Raw genomic sequence first — 13,531 nt, 5'->3', positions numbered from 1 at the left:
TTCATTTCAGAATGTGACTGAGGTAGGAGTTCCAGTGTGGAAACTCATCAACACTGATTTCACTATGTTACTGTATCTGCATTTTCACAGGAAATCTACTTCTTTTCAGATGTATGAATGATTAATATTCAAAAACAAATGCATTTCTTACTAATTGCATGTCACTCCGGAAATCTTTGTCCCTATATATATATTATAATATATATATATATATATATATATATTATATATATATATATATATATTATATATATATATATATATATATAATATATATATATAGTATATATATGTTGTGTGTGTGTGTAAATCTGTCCCTGTATATATATATATGTATATATATATATATATATATATATATGTCTGTGTGTGAGTATATTTACATACTATACCCTATATATATTATATATATGATGTATGTGTGTGATATATTGTATGTGTGAAAAAAAAGATAGAGAATTAAAAAAACACCATTCTTCACAAAAATAACAAAGTTCTTCCGCAATATAATTTAACAACACACAAACTATCCATGTACAAAACTGCTGCTTGCACACAAATTGCAGTTACTGGTTAAGAACTTAGAAGTCACTTGGGGACACTGAATAGGTTTGCTTTAGCTGAGCCAGATGGCTAGGTAGTCTCTTGTGTAAGAGACGGTAAGCTATGAATCACTAAGAAATGATGGACGATAAATCATGTACGATTACCATGTATTCTTCTGACTGCTTTGTACCCTGAACACTATTGAAACTGACGCTTTCCACCTTTGTATCACTTCGCATGTGTCTCTGAAACCTCGATGACACTTTTTTCCCTAATTTGTTCAAGAGTATGCATGTCCAATATTTGTAGAGTTATAAATTGTATGGAAGGGACTCTGTCGTGTTATATTCAACAATTTTTTTTCTGGCTGGAGTTGTGATTGGTACATACAATCATGGGGTAGACAGTCCACAGGTCAGTTAGGCATTATTTGTGATGATTTTTCTATTATTATCATAAAAAATGATTATGAATACTAATAAGTTATTAATATGAATGTTATAGAATATTAAAACTTTTTTTTACAAACAATGTTGTCTACTTTGTGTAAATACCGTCTGGAAACCCCATTATATTGTGATAATTATGATTATTAATAAATTATGATTATGATTAATAAAATCATATTTTACACACTGGCATTTTTACACACTAACATAGTTTCACAATCTATGCCAAAATATACAAGTGACACCATTGCAGGTTCAGTCTACGGCGAGAGTTACTACACAGAGTATATTAATATATATAATCATTTTTTATGATAATAATAGGAAAATCATCACAAATGATGCCTAATCTACCTGTGGATGGTCAGGAAACAGTCCTCTTGGGCCTTTCAAGCAAATTTAATTCACCACTGAATTCGCAGTGTTCTCTGACTGGACGAAAATTTCAAAAAATCTCCTAATTTTAATTTCATTAAGAGTTCAGAACTCTTCAAAAGTTAAGAGGGTTGGTTTGGTCAAATCGTGTCCATTTTAGAAAAGCGAATGTTTTTCACCATCTTGAATGACTGTTTTGGGAATGGAGCCAAATGCAATCAAACAGCGACTTCAAAAGCTAAAATGACAAAAACATCTATGCTAAAGATGTTGTGTTTGGTTGGAATGGCCTACAAATGAGCACCAGTCAATGTAAAAAACTCACTCTCGATACAAAGCTTTTAGAACCCCCAGTAACAAGTCGTCTTCTAATCCCTTTTGTGCAAACAAGGTCAAATGGAGTAACACCACCCACAGGGCAGCCAAATAAAAAATTTCTAAATGTGGCTGCAAGCTTCATGGCAACAACTTCCCACATCTTGGAATTCCTCCCAGCATGCCTTGGCATAAACTGAACCTCAATGTAATTTTTCTTTGAAAATTTATGCCTAATTGAATGTGAAAAAGGCAATATGGTGATAGAATTTCAAGATGACACTGCTGCGAAAATGAAGTAGTACAGGATGGATGGTGTAATTTCCATATAATTGGATGATTTCTTTAATACATTCATACAGTGCACAGTATGAAATATGAACACTTCCATGTCTAAACACATTTTACGAGTTACTGGGTGACTTTATTCTTTCACTTTTCTTGGTTTTATTCCATGGATTTGGTGGCTTTTTTCGCTACTGGATATTTCACACTTTTCAGGAGACCAAAATAAACTAATTTAGTCATAAAATAAAAGACACACTGTCTGAACAATTTCATTAATTTGCATTGATTATTAACTTTCTATCATTCCTTCTGAAAAGAAATGAGCAAATCTTGAAATCTGGTGTGCAGACAAAATGGTTGCATCAACTGTGTGCACTTATTCTCCTTACACCTTAGAAGTCCTGCAACCATCAAACGTGAACAGCAAAACAACATTCACTGACAGGCTCAGCTGTCCCTAAACAATCTTGAGAAAGTGATCAAGATGGCACCCACACACCTATACCTTCACTCATATCATTCATAAAACACTGCCAGGAATATTTGATACATGTGCGTACATCCATGAAGTGTTAACATTGACACTTTTTCTGTTTACATTTGGCAAGGAAATTCTTTCAATTGAAAGTTCTTAATTTTCTTCCAACCCTGTGCAAATTGACAGAGCAGTTAGTAGATATGTAAACTATTTGTTACTTTAGTGACAAGTTCAAAGTATACATGTACACACAGTACGTCAGAGTCATATGGACAAATATACGGTTTTCCCACAATGTTTTGAGAAAAGTAGGGACTTCACCGGGAATATTACTGAATATTTTCTTTTTTGTGGTAGAAAAATGGCCAAAAAACCTTTTCTACATGGATGTACATGTACAGTTGTAATTTTTGGACAGGAAGATTAATGTCACTACCACATCACGTTTTGCACATTTTAATTCGGTACTTATTACTGTACTTGTGTTTTCTAAATTTTTGCTGATTTATTCAAAGCAAAATCTTACAACTTCAGTGCTTTTGAGGTAAATCCTCCAAGGATTGAAAATCCATCAAATTTTGAAAATTAAAATTCTTTGAGACGTCATAAAATTTATGAATGTCTGGCAAGTTTGAGTAAATATTTGGAAATAACAGTGACAGTGTGTGACCTACTTTCTCATAATACGGTGGTGTACGGTATGTAGGGCAGAACGAGTGTTAGATTTCATGGTAAATTTTGGTCACATTTCGCAAAGCTTTTGCCCAAAACCGCATGGCGTGTTTATAACCGACCGTTGACCTTACCAGACTGCAGGAGGGAACACATGGAACAATGCTTGCTTCATTCTCAGTTTGGGCAGTGAGAAGATGAAAAGATCCCCCAAACAAGCCGACATCTTCACCAGATCACAGTAAAAAAAAAGTCGAAGAATCCTCCCTTTTAAGCAAGTACATGAGACAAGACGAGGCTGTCCAACCGAATAAGTCACGCTCATCAATTTTTGTAAGTTTATACACACGTGTAAGAATGCTGTTGACAGTCTGTTAGGCCATGTGTAAGAATGCTGTTGACAGTCTGTTTTGCCAAGATGGGCGGTACTTTCCATCAACAAGCTGGCAAACTAGAACAGTCTGGTTGTTGTAAGTGGATGAAAAAGAATCAAGTCTTTTGTCCAGACTTGATTCAAAATGTTCCAGGCAATCCTTTCGAATGTAATGTTGTATTGACGACTGCCATACTGAAGCTTCTCATTTCAAAATTGATGGAGAAAAGGCCTACTTGAATATTATTGTATGTAACCAGACTCCCTGATTTACCAGAATTGATACCCATTCTTAGAAATTATATAAATGTTCTACATATACCATAATGTATGACTACCTCCTAAAAGAGATAGTAATAATGAAATGCAGGTATTTCTTGTTAATCAGTATAGACAAAAAAGTTGAGTATTTCATTTTTCTTCAACTGCACTCTCACGCCATACTGCACATTGTATACATTTGTACCTCTTGAGCAAGGATTGTCAAAATTGCACACATTTTCAGTATGTTCATTGTTTTACATGTAAATTCAAAGAAGTGATAGTAACTACTGTATGTCCATTTGAATAAATATTTCTTCAGGGATGGGGGGTGTAGGGGTAAAGTTTACAATGTAGTCAGCCTGATAATGAAACTAATGATAGATAGTCCTGACTTTGGTAAATACATCTGAACTTCTGAAGTTTTCTGATCTAGTAAAATTTATGGTAAAACTTGTAGTCCTAGTAGCTATTTACAAAATGTAACAATAACTATTTTACAAGTAAATACACAGATAATAAAAAATTTGGAAAATCTGTCAGTTGACGTTATCAGTACTTAGTACTATTTATCAAATGCTAAATTTCTGCAGTCTGCCTAATAAAGATAAACTCTTCTTGAAATGCCACAGATGATCTTGCTTCTAGGAAATTCCACTCATGGGAAATATTTTCACTAAATCTGCTGACATTTCTCACTGATAAGCTCTACACTGATTGGCTCTGGCATGTCACATGCACATTTTATTTTCATGTTTTATTTTCAGGATGTGCTAATGACATAGATGACACCCTGCTTTTTGCACATGGGTGTCAGAAAAACAAACTGTATTTGGCAATTTATAATATTTGAGAAATGTGACCATTTCATAATGGCCCCTCCAAGGGAGGAAAACATTCCCTGATAATCTAGAACCTGTATTTAGTTTTAGTATGATACTAAAACTACTGACAGGTTTTAGACTAGTTCTCTGAAGCCATTGGGATTTGTACCTCTTCCTGGCTATAGATCACTGGTTCTATTCTCACAACACTGCCACCAGAGCTGGTCTGTGATTATGAAGGAGGGGCAAGTAGCCACTTACGGCTAATTAGATTGCCTTCACTGGCTGTACTGGGTCTCCCATGCAAAATAAATACAAAGCCATCGCATGGAAACATGACTGGACATGCCGCAAATGCACTGGGTCTGAACAGGTTGCATACCGTAAATGAAACCGGTGTGATGGTGTTTGGGTGCTACTGATTGTCAGAGAAAGTCTTGAACCTTTGACGGTCTTGATTTCTGATTTCCAAGAGTTGTATCTGCCTGTAATGTATACTATGCTTCCTTTAGCATAAAATCTGACCGTGGTGAAACTGAATTCTCAATATGTGATGTGTGTTGAGTAGAATGTAGTTTGGAAAAATGCCAAAATTGATTAAACGTTCAGTTGAAAGTTACACAACATCAGTAATGTTATTAACTTTCTCTAGAATAAAGGTGACTAGCAAATGATGATCTCAGTCACGCATAAAGGAATTGACCGACAGCCACACAAAGTGGCAGGGACTACCATACTGGGTGATGTGACAATGGTCCTGGTTCCAGATAATATATTTTAACCATTTGGTCAAGATTCATCACTGATTACTATGAATCTGACTAAGATATTTTATAATGTAACTTTTGATGACATGGTCTCTAAAGTCATGTCATTCATTCTGGGCATAATAACTAGTAGCACATGAATATTATTTTGTTCAGAACGCTGTTTTTTTTTAAGGTAGTATAGTATGCGCCTCGAAAGTGAAAGACTTAAACTTTTGCTCAAACTTTTCTTAAGGAATCTTTCATCCATTCTCTTTCAAAATGAAGAATAAAAATCGGGGGTCACTGTGCAAATTTTGTTACTAGAGAAAGTTAGTGATTTAGTGATATGTAAAATTCAAAATGGCTGCCATCCCTGCGTTACACTATATACAAAAATAAAATTTTTGAATTTCGAAGTAACTAAGTCGGTAAAAAGTTTTCTTACACCAAGAGCTTTAAAATGAACCCCCACCAGTGGTAGATCAGAAAAGAATTGAAAAAGTTTGAGAGTCTTCATAATATCTGTCCCAAAGGCGCGTTCTACACACTTGTTCTAAAGATGCAACATCTGAGGTCACAGAGACTGAGGTCTAAAAAAAAGTATGTCACAACACTCATGACCCAAAATGTGAAAACGAAACTGATGTAATGACGGAATTTACAGTTGCAGGAGGTGGTCGGGCCGACATGCATTTAGACACCCCTGTCTTGGGTGTGGCTTCACTTGTGTAACGCAAAGTTAAGTCAATATACCAGATAACACCTTTTTAAGGATTACTCAAGACAACGGTGAAAGATAAAGATTCACAAAAAGCCTAATGTTTGAGACAAGAACTGAGTAAGGTGCTTATTCTAAAAATAGCGCACAACTGATTTCACTTCTCCCAAGAATATCGAAGGCATGTACCAGTTATAGCAAAGTTGGCAACAGAACGGCCTGCAACATATGTAAGTGTGTGACGAGTTGTGGGTCTACACGGAAAAGTTGACGTCGCTGGGGATTAGATACGCCTGACCTGAACCAGCGAATTCACAAGGTGTGTGTGGTGAGTGTTTGGCAGGCTATCGGTTTTATTGGGTTATTGGAGTCACAGCATATTTGAAGAAGAAAGTGGGTCACTGAGATTAGGAAGTACAAAGCTTTTTATCCCCCAAGAGGTTGCAGTGGAAAACACCGACTACAGGATATTACACCGTCCTCGATACCCTAGTTATCCCAATTATTCTGCATGTGTGTCCGACCATACCACTGTACAAATAAATTGAACTGGTATAAGTGTCACTGTGTGTGAAAGTACAGGACTAGGGTGCTTTAAAGGTATACAGTCACCTGTAATCTAAATACGCCAATATATGGTCAAAGGGGCGTTCCTTGGTATTCAAAATGCCAATGTGAGGGCGCTGTCTTTAAAAAGTGGCCACCCGCTTAAAATCTGCGATTGGTTAGATTTTCTCTTTCCATGGTACCTGTGGCAAAAATGGAACAGGTGACAGTTTACCTTAATAAAATAGTTCAGCTTTGAAAGTTTAACTTGATACACAGCGAGTCATTTCAGGTACCTCTATAATTAGGACACCTCTCTGTTATATGTAAATGAATGATAGATGTCACTAATTAATTTTCTTAGGTAAACAATTGAGTTTTCCCATCTTTCTGCCTACAGTGTGTTGAAATACTCAGTACACTCCAAGTTTACACAGGGATTGATTGTGTACAGATGCAGTGTTGCTGTTGATAAATGAATTCTACTCCCGGACTGAAATTAAATTGTTAACAATAACAGTGAACGTTACGCAAAAACAGGCTGTGTTGACCTTCAACTTGACCTGTTGAATGCTAATTGATACACTGTGGATTTTAAAAGCAAGACATGAAACCGTATTTTACAGAGAGAATGGAAATACCGAGATGCAACAAATGCTAGAGAAGAAGCATTACTGCCAGATTTTTCATCAAAAGTTTATGTGATGAATACAATTTGGTCATGAACAGACAACACCTATTTAAAGTATTAAAAAGCACCTCTGCTCTGCCATAAATTGTCCCACTTTCACCAATATTGACTCAGTAATAGTTATCTCACACTGCATGGGTTACTCAGTTGGAAGCTTGGAAGTGTGAAAAACATCATTTGGGGTCAAAATGGTGATTCACACAGAACACCTTGACAGCTGAATATGGCAATTAAGGTCACTACGTGTATTAATGGAAAGTCAGTCAAGGGTGAGAACTGACCTTTTAAAGTGATAAATTGACCCAATTTTTCTAGGTCAATGTGTATTGGTTTGGTTGGCCCTTTGATGCACAGCAATCAGGTGATACTATGTACCTTTGAAGTTAATGCTTCATTCTGCAAAGTTTGCTTCATCATCAGGTCAAGTTTAAAACCAGTGAAGTGTACATGTGACATGCCCCAAATGTTGCATATTTGAAGGTCCTTAAAAACATACATAGTGTAAATAGGATTTTTACTGACTAAACCTGCTGTACCACACTATGTACCACACATGTATGTTTATAACCCTGTTTACAAACGTTGTGCAAGGGGAAAGAGACAGGCCCCTGGCAAGTGAGGGGCTAAAGAAAATAAATGCCATTTTGTACAGTATGTTAATCACTGTGTTCTCAGCACAAATACAGCATGAAACTGGGTACTAGCTATTCATTATAAAGATTTTAAACAGCAAAATGTTTTACATATAATCTACAGTATTAAATGTAAAACAACATTATATCAGTCAAATTTTCGAATGTTTCGGAATTTGATTAATTCAAAGCTATTGAGAAAGTCTGTAATAACAGGTACAACCTATTGATAGTGAATATACCATTCATTCCATACAACACGTTCACATACATTTTATCATCATTGCATAGTATAAGACGAAAATACAATTCAACACCTCAAGTACTTGATCGGCACAAAAAATCACTTTAGTAATACCAACAAAGTCAAACAATAACGAAAGTGTGCGATTTTTCTAGTCCCCTCTTTGCCTCTAATAGTTGAATGTAGCCTTAATAACCCCTTTGCCCCATTTTCCTTCACAAAGATCCGACTATGCTACAGGAAAAACAATGGGATTACAGTGTATATGGAATGTTGCTGAGGGGGTTAAAACTTTATCACAGACAGTACCGCTAGTGTCATATGAAACGTTGTGTGCACTGCACGGATTAATCGTCTACGCTGAAACAGATGCATCCCTTCAATAAAATCTCCACACTGTTTCGTAAACCTTTGGCCAAATTTTCAGACATTACTAAATCGGTGGTCTTTGTACTCAGAGCAACGGTGAAACTACATTTTTGTTACATTGCAGCATCATAACATGAGATTTACTGAATGTTCCACATATGAAATTTGAATATATTATTCAATTATTACAGCTACATCATACAATTAATGTATGGGCTTTAACTGTTTCCTGCCAAGTTCATATTTCACCATTAGGTGAACTTCATTAAAACTAGTGAAGCACAATATGTCCCATGTGGTGCATTTTAACAAAAAAAAATTGAACATTTGAATTCCCATGAAATCACAGATACTGTAAACGTGAGTTTTATGGACTAAAGCTGATGGAACAGACCAAGCCAAATGGGTGGAAATAAGTATGGTTTTGGCTCAATACCACTTTTCACTGAGTTGGCAGGTGGGGAAGTGATACTGCCTGGCAGGGAAAGGGTTATATTTCAATACTGCAATTTTTTTTTTCAATATTAAGTGTCATTTTTCAAAACCTTGTCCCTAATCTACAATCATGAATGCATACATACATGTACTTAAATATTTAAATGGAATAGAATAAATGCTTTCGTAAATTGCTCCTGACAGTAAATGTACAAGAGTTTTCCCTTGGTTACTGTTATTATGTCATTCAGAGGAAATGGCAATACTTGGGAGAGTATCTTTAATTTATCTGATATCAAGAAAAAGAAAATAACAGCTGCTTCATATATTTCCCCTGACAGAACAGATTCATATCAGCGAGTACAATCATTTTTGCTGATCAATCTACAAGTCTTAGAATTGAACCCCTGGTTTTCAATCAGGAAAGGAAACATTTGTCTTATGGTACCGGGTTGTGTTACCGAGCATCTCTGTGTTGCTCGAGGTTCACTGAGAACCCTAACCTCCACACATACGGATCTTGTATGATACTATTGCTCAGCATACCACAGGCGCACGACGTCTTTTAAAATCGCTTGTCTGTAATTTTAATGTTGAAACGTGCATTTTATTAAAATCTGTGCTAACGGAAATCGTGCGGGCAGCTATTGAGACATACAGTGAACAGTGCCCCGTGCACGGCTGTGGCCGCTCAGCTCTACTGTTAACGTTACTAACTTTATAGAAACGGCGAATTTTAAAATCACTTGTCTACAATTTTAATGTTGAAACATGCATTTTATTGATAACTGTACGAACGGAAATCATGCAAGCAGCTTTTGAGACATACAGTGAGCAGCGCCCAAAACACGGCTGTGGCCGCTCGGCTGTCTTGTACACATTACTCTAAAGGTACGAAAGTATTTGGAAAATAATTTTTAAATTAGACAAAATTAACGGTTATTGGCCATCCTCGAGATTCAAACTTCAATTTAATCAAGGGAATACTTACACAAATCGATCGATCGGCTTCCTAACTTGTAAAGTCAACATCGGCCCTATCTACGGCTGATAATTAGCGCAATGTTTTTTTACGGACAAGTCCCATGCCAGCGCCATTTTCAAAGTGTGCAGCTTGAAGTTGACGCATGCGCATACTTTCCTTTTAAACCAATACGTCATTGTTATTCGTACTGATATGGGAGCCTTCAAAATGGCGGTGTCACGGGAGTTGTCCGGAGGTAAAATTTAGCGACTTACCAGCAATTACATGGCCCGGTGCAGTTTTTGTGTTTCAAGAACCCAGTCGATCGATTTAGTACCACGCATGCGACAACACAGAGAAGTTTGAATCCCCAGGGTTGCCAACAACGTTTTATTTTACGGATTTTATTTAAATTATTTTCCCAATAGTTTCGTACCTTTACTTAGAGTAATGTGTACAAGATAGCCGAGCGGCCACAGCCGTGTTCTGGGCGCTGCTCACAGTATGTCTCAAAAGCTGTCCGCATGATTTCTGTTTGCACAGTTGTTAATAAAATGCAAGTTTCACCATTCAATTACAGACAAGTGATTTTAAAATTCGTCGTGCGCCTATGCATCATACCACACATTTGGTACCGGAATACTGTAAATGGGACTCAGTGTCAGAAGTACATCAACTATGCACTGATTTCAGAAAGTAGCATTGTGAGGTTTTCACCAACTCTCCAGTTACAAATACAAGCCATGGTTGTGGTTGTGATGCAAAGAATTCTTCCGAACAAGTACAGTACACCACAAGTGAGCATTTCCACGTCGTGCATACGTCATTTGCGACATTACCATGCCACTGCATGTCAGAATTGTAACCTCGGTTACCATGAAACACTTTCAAAACCTAAACGAGATGCAAAATCAACAGTTAAGGAATAAATCGCGCCTCAAAACCAAGTTTTAAATATTCCTTCAGACTTTCGTCACGGGAACCACAGACAGTAAAGGGGGAAGAGAATACAAATGGCATGTTAGCTTCTGGTATTAACTTGTCCTGCAAAGTTCATATTTTATCAGGTCACGTTGGTGAAAACCAGTGAAGAACAACATCTCCAACTCATACGGTACAGCAACATAAATTTCTTTGAGAAAACTTGCTTGATGTGGGTAAGACTGTACTGATAACCAATGCATGTGAATTGGTCGGTAAAACGTCGACTCAAGAACACTCATTTTCTTGTACATACAGAGTGTTTTTTTAGGACTGTTTTGTTCTGTTTAAAAAATCTTTCTTGCCAAGGGTTATCTATGAACAGACTTTCATGCTATGGTGTGGACAGTAAATCTAGAGAAAATGTATATAAAGATTCTTAGCTTGTCAAAGACGATATCAAACTTATAACCCACCGCCATCAACTACTACTCCCCCCTCCCGTAGATATACATAGTGGCTGGTACCTTACTTTGAAATTTAGATTTTTAGAATGGCGCCTTATTTTACAGCACTGAGCTCTAAACAAACAGTTCACCGATCTCAACGAATACACACTGGCTTTCTCTCTGGAAATACTCCCATAACGCACATCACACCTTTGAGAGGTTGAACAGGAGAGCTTGAGTTCACAGTTCAACGGGAGCAATAGAATCGAAAACATCAATGTCGGTGGTCGATCTGTATGGAATCCAGCATAGTACCAATAGTACAGACAACAATACCGCACTAATGTATACTACAGAGCGGAACAATGTGGTAGTACCGTACTACTGGTGGTAGCAGGGCAGAGCCCGCGCACATTTGATATCTGGGTCATCATCATGGTTCGTAGGTAGAGCTTAAATCGCCACTGCCCAGGCCACCCATTCATCGTTACTACGTTAGCTTGGTGAGAAAGGACAAAATTATTTTTTGAACCGAAGATAACAGGTCAAATTTTAATAGCAGTACGGAAAACACGCGCTAATCATTGAAAATGTCGTGCGGTTTCATATGTGTGTAAATTCAGCTCCGTAGTGTTTACTACCGGAAATATCTTTCCGCTCTTACGACCCGATAATTTGAGCTACTGTGCTCGTGAGACTGTTTCCGATAACTGTGAGATTTGGGTCACATTCAGCAGTTTCATTGGGGTCAGACTTTGGATTTGCATTTTGAGTGAAGTTAATATTCTCACCTTCAAGCTCCACTTCTTTGCCCGCCCTCTTCAGCGCTCGTACGGCTTCATCGTGCGTCGCGTCCCTCAGGTCCTCGCTGTTCACCGCCAAAATTGCATCTCCCACGTACAGACTTTCTGTCTGATCCGCGGCTAGACCTTTGAAAATCTTGCTGATTATGATGGGCATTTTGTTTTCTTTTCCACCTTTAATGCTAATTCCCAAACCTCCGACATCCTGCTTCACAACTTTGACTTTACGGACGGCGTTCGCTATCGAATCGGGGAGCCCATCCTTCTCGCCGCTGTAGTAATCAGACTGGCGAATCGCGTCGTGACGACTTGGGTCGGTGGCTGTACCGTTGGCTACTCCATTAGAGTCGAACGTTTCTTCCAAGCTGATCGTAAGTTCCTCCTCTCCGAGGGCCGCTAAAACCCGGCACCATTCGCCTTTGGCAAACACTTCCACGAGGCCCGATTTGGCCACTCCTGCCGCAGCCATTTTGTTGTGTGCTGTTGGGAGCACTTGGTCGAAAATGAACATTTAATCACGTGACTAAACATTATGATGGCGCCGCCACGATCATGAAAAACGTCCGCTACGACTTTTGTTTCCGTTTCCAGGAACTACACTCGCATGCTTTGTCGACGAATTTTCGTCATTCTGTCAACACCTCAATCTTCCCCCGCAATGACTGGCAGTAAAGCTTTTGTGATTCGGGATATATTTATTAATGCTGTCCGTGTAACTAACGAGAGTCATCAAAGTTCGGCAGAAGGCGAGGTGCAGGCAGGTAACTTTCTAACACTTCGCACGCTTCGTCACCTATGCTGAGACATTTTCCTGCAAAGATACACATTTTCGTCTCTTGTTATCTGAGCTCGAGGACACCAATGAACTCTGAAAAACAACTGTGACGTACAAGGGGGAAATGTACCGATATGTTCAGATTTACCTAAATTTGACAGTTCTGGACAATTGTTATATATAATTACGTGAACGCAATAATTTGCCATTTCCATTCAAAGAACTTGATCACCCCTTCGCCGATCGCTCTAGTAAACGTAGAATTTTGGCTGTATGATCGATCCTGGACACACTTCAGACCGCAATTTGGACTTTGACAAAAAAGGATACTGCGACATTATTCGCATAACTTTTGTGTGTGGGCGTACAAAATCACACCTTTGTTAAATACAAAGTCATCGTAATCCATCACCACGGTATGTAGGCCTAATGTTGATTGATAGAATAGCGGAATGAAGCGTTTCTGTGAGACTGTGCTGTTTCCACTACGGTACGTGTGCAGGATATTTGGTGAGTACAACAGTGTTACGGGTATAGCCTAAAATGCACTGTCCATATAAATCTGGTTTTTGCTTCTTTTTTTCAACTAGGAGACAGGAAGAGAAGTTGCAAGACCTATTCGCTAGCATTACGGTAGAATGCGCCTCGAGGACA

At 37.9% G+C, this 13,531-nt stretch overlaps 1 protein-coding gene across 1 annotated transcript in view; it reads right to left on the bottom strand.

Moving 5' to 3' along the window:
• LOC139147567 (beta-1-syntrophin-like) overlaps positions 1 to 12,625 on the bottom strand; it is a 65,420-nt gene extending 52,795 nt beyond the window's left edge. The window contains exon 1 of the mRNA XM_070718692.1: positions 12,091 to 12,625. Within this exon, the coding sequence (XP_070574793.1) occupies positions 12,091 to 12,613 (523 nt within the window). The 5' untranslated portion in view covers positions 12,614 to 12,625. The remainder of the gene's footprint in view (positions 1 to 12,090) is intronic.
• Positions 12,626 to 13,531: the final 906 nt, after the last annotated feature.

This window comes from Ptychodera flava, chromosome 13 (assembly GCF_041260155.1).
Source record: "Ptychodera flava strain L36383 chromosome 13, AS_Pfla_20210202, whole genome shotgun sequence".
NCBI classification, from domain to species: Eukaryota; Metazoa; Hemichordata; class Enteropneusta; family Ptychoderidae; genus Ptychodera; species Ptychodera flava.
This window is presented reverse-complemented; position numbering and strand designations above follow the sequence as displayed.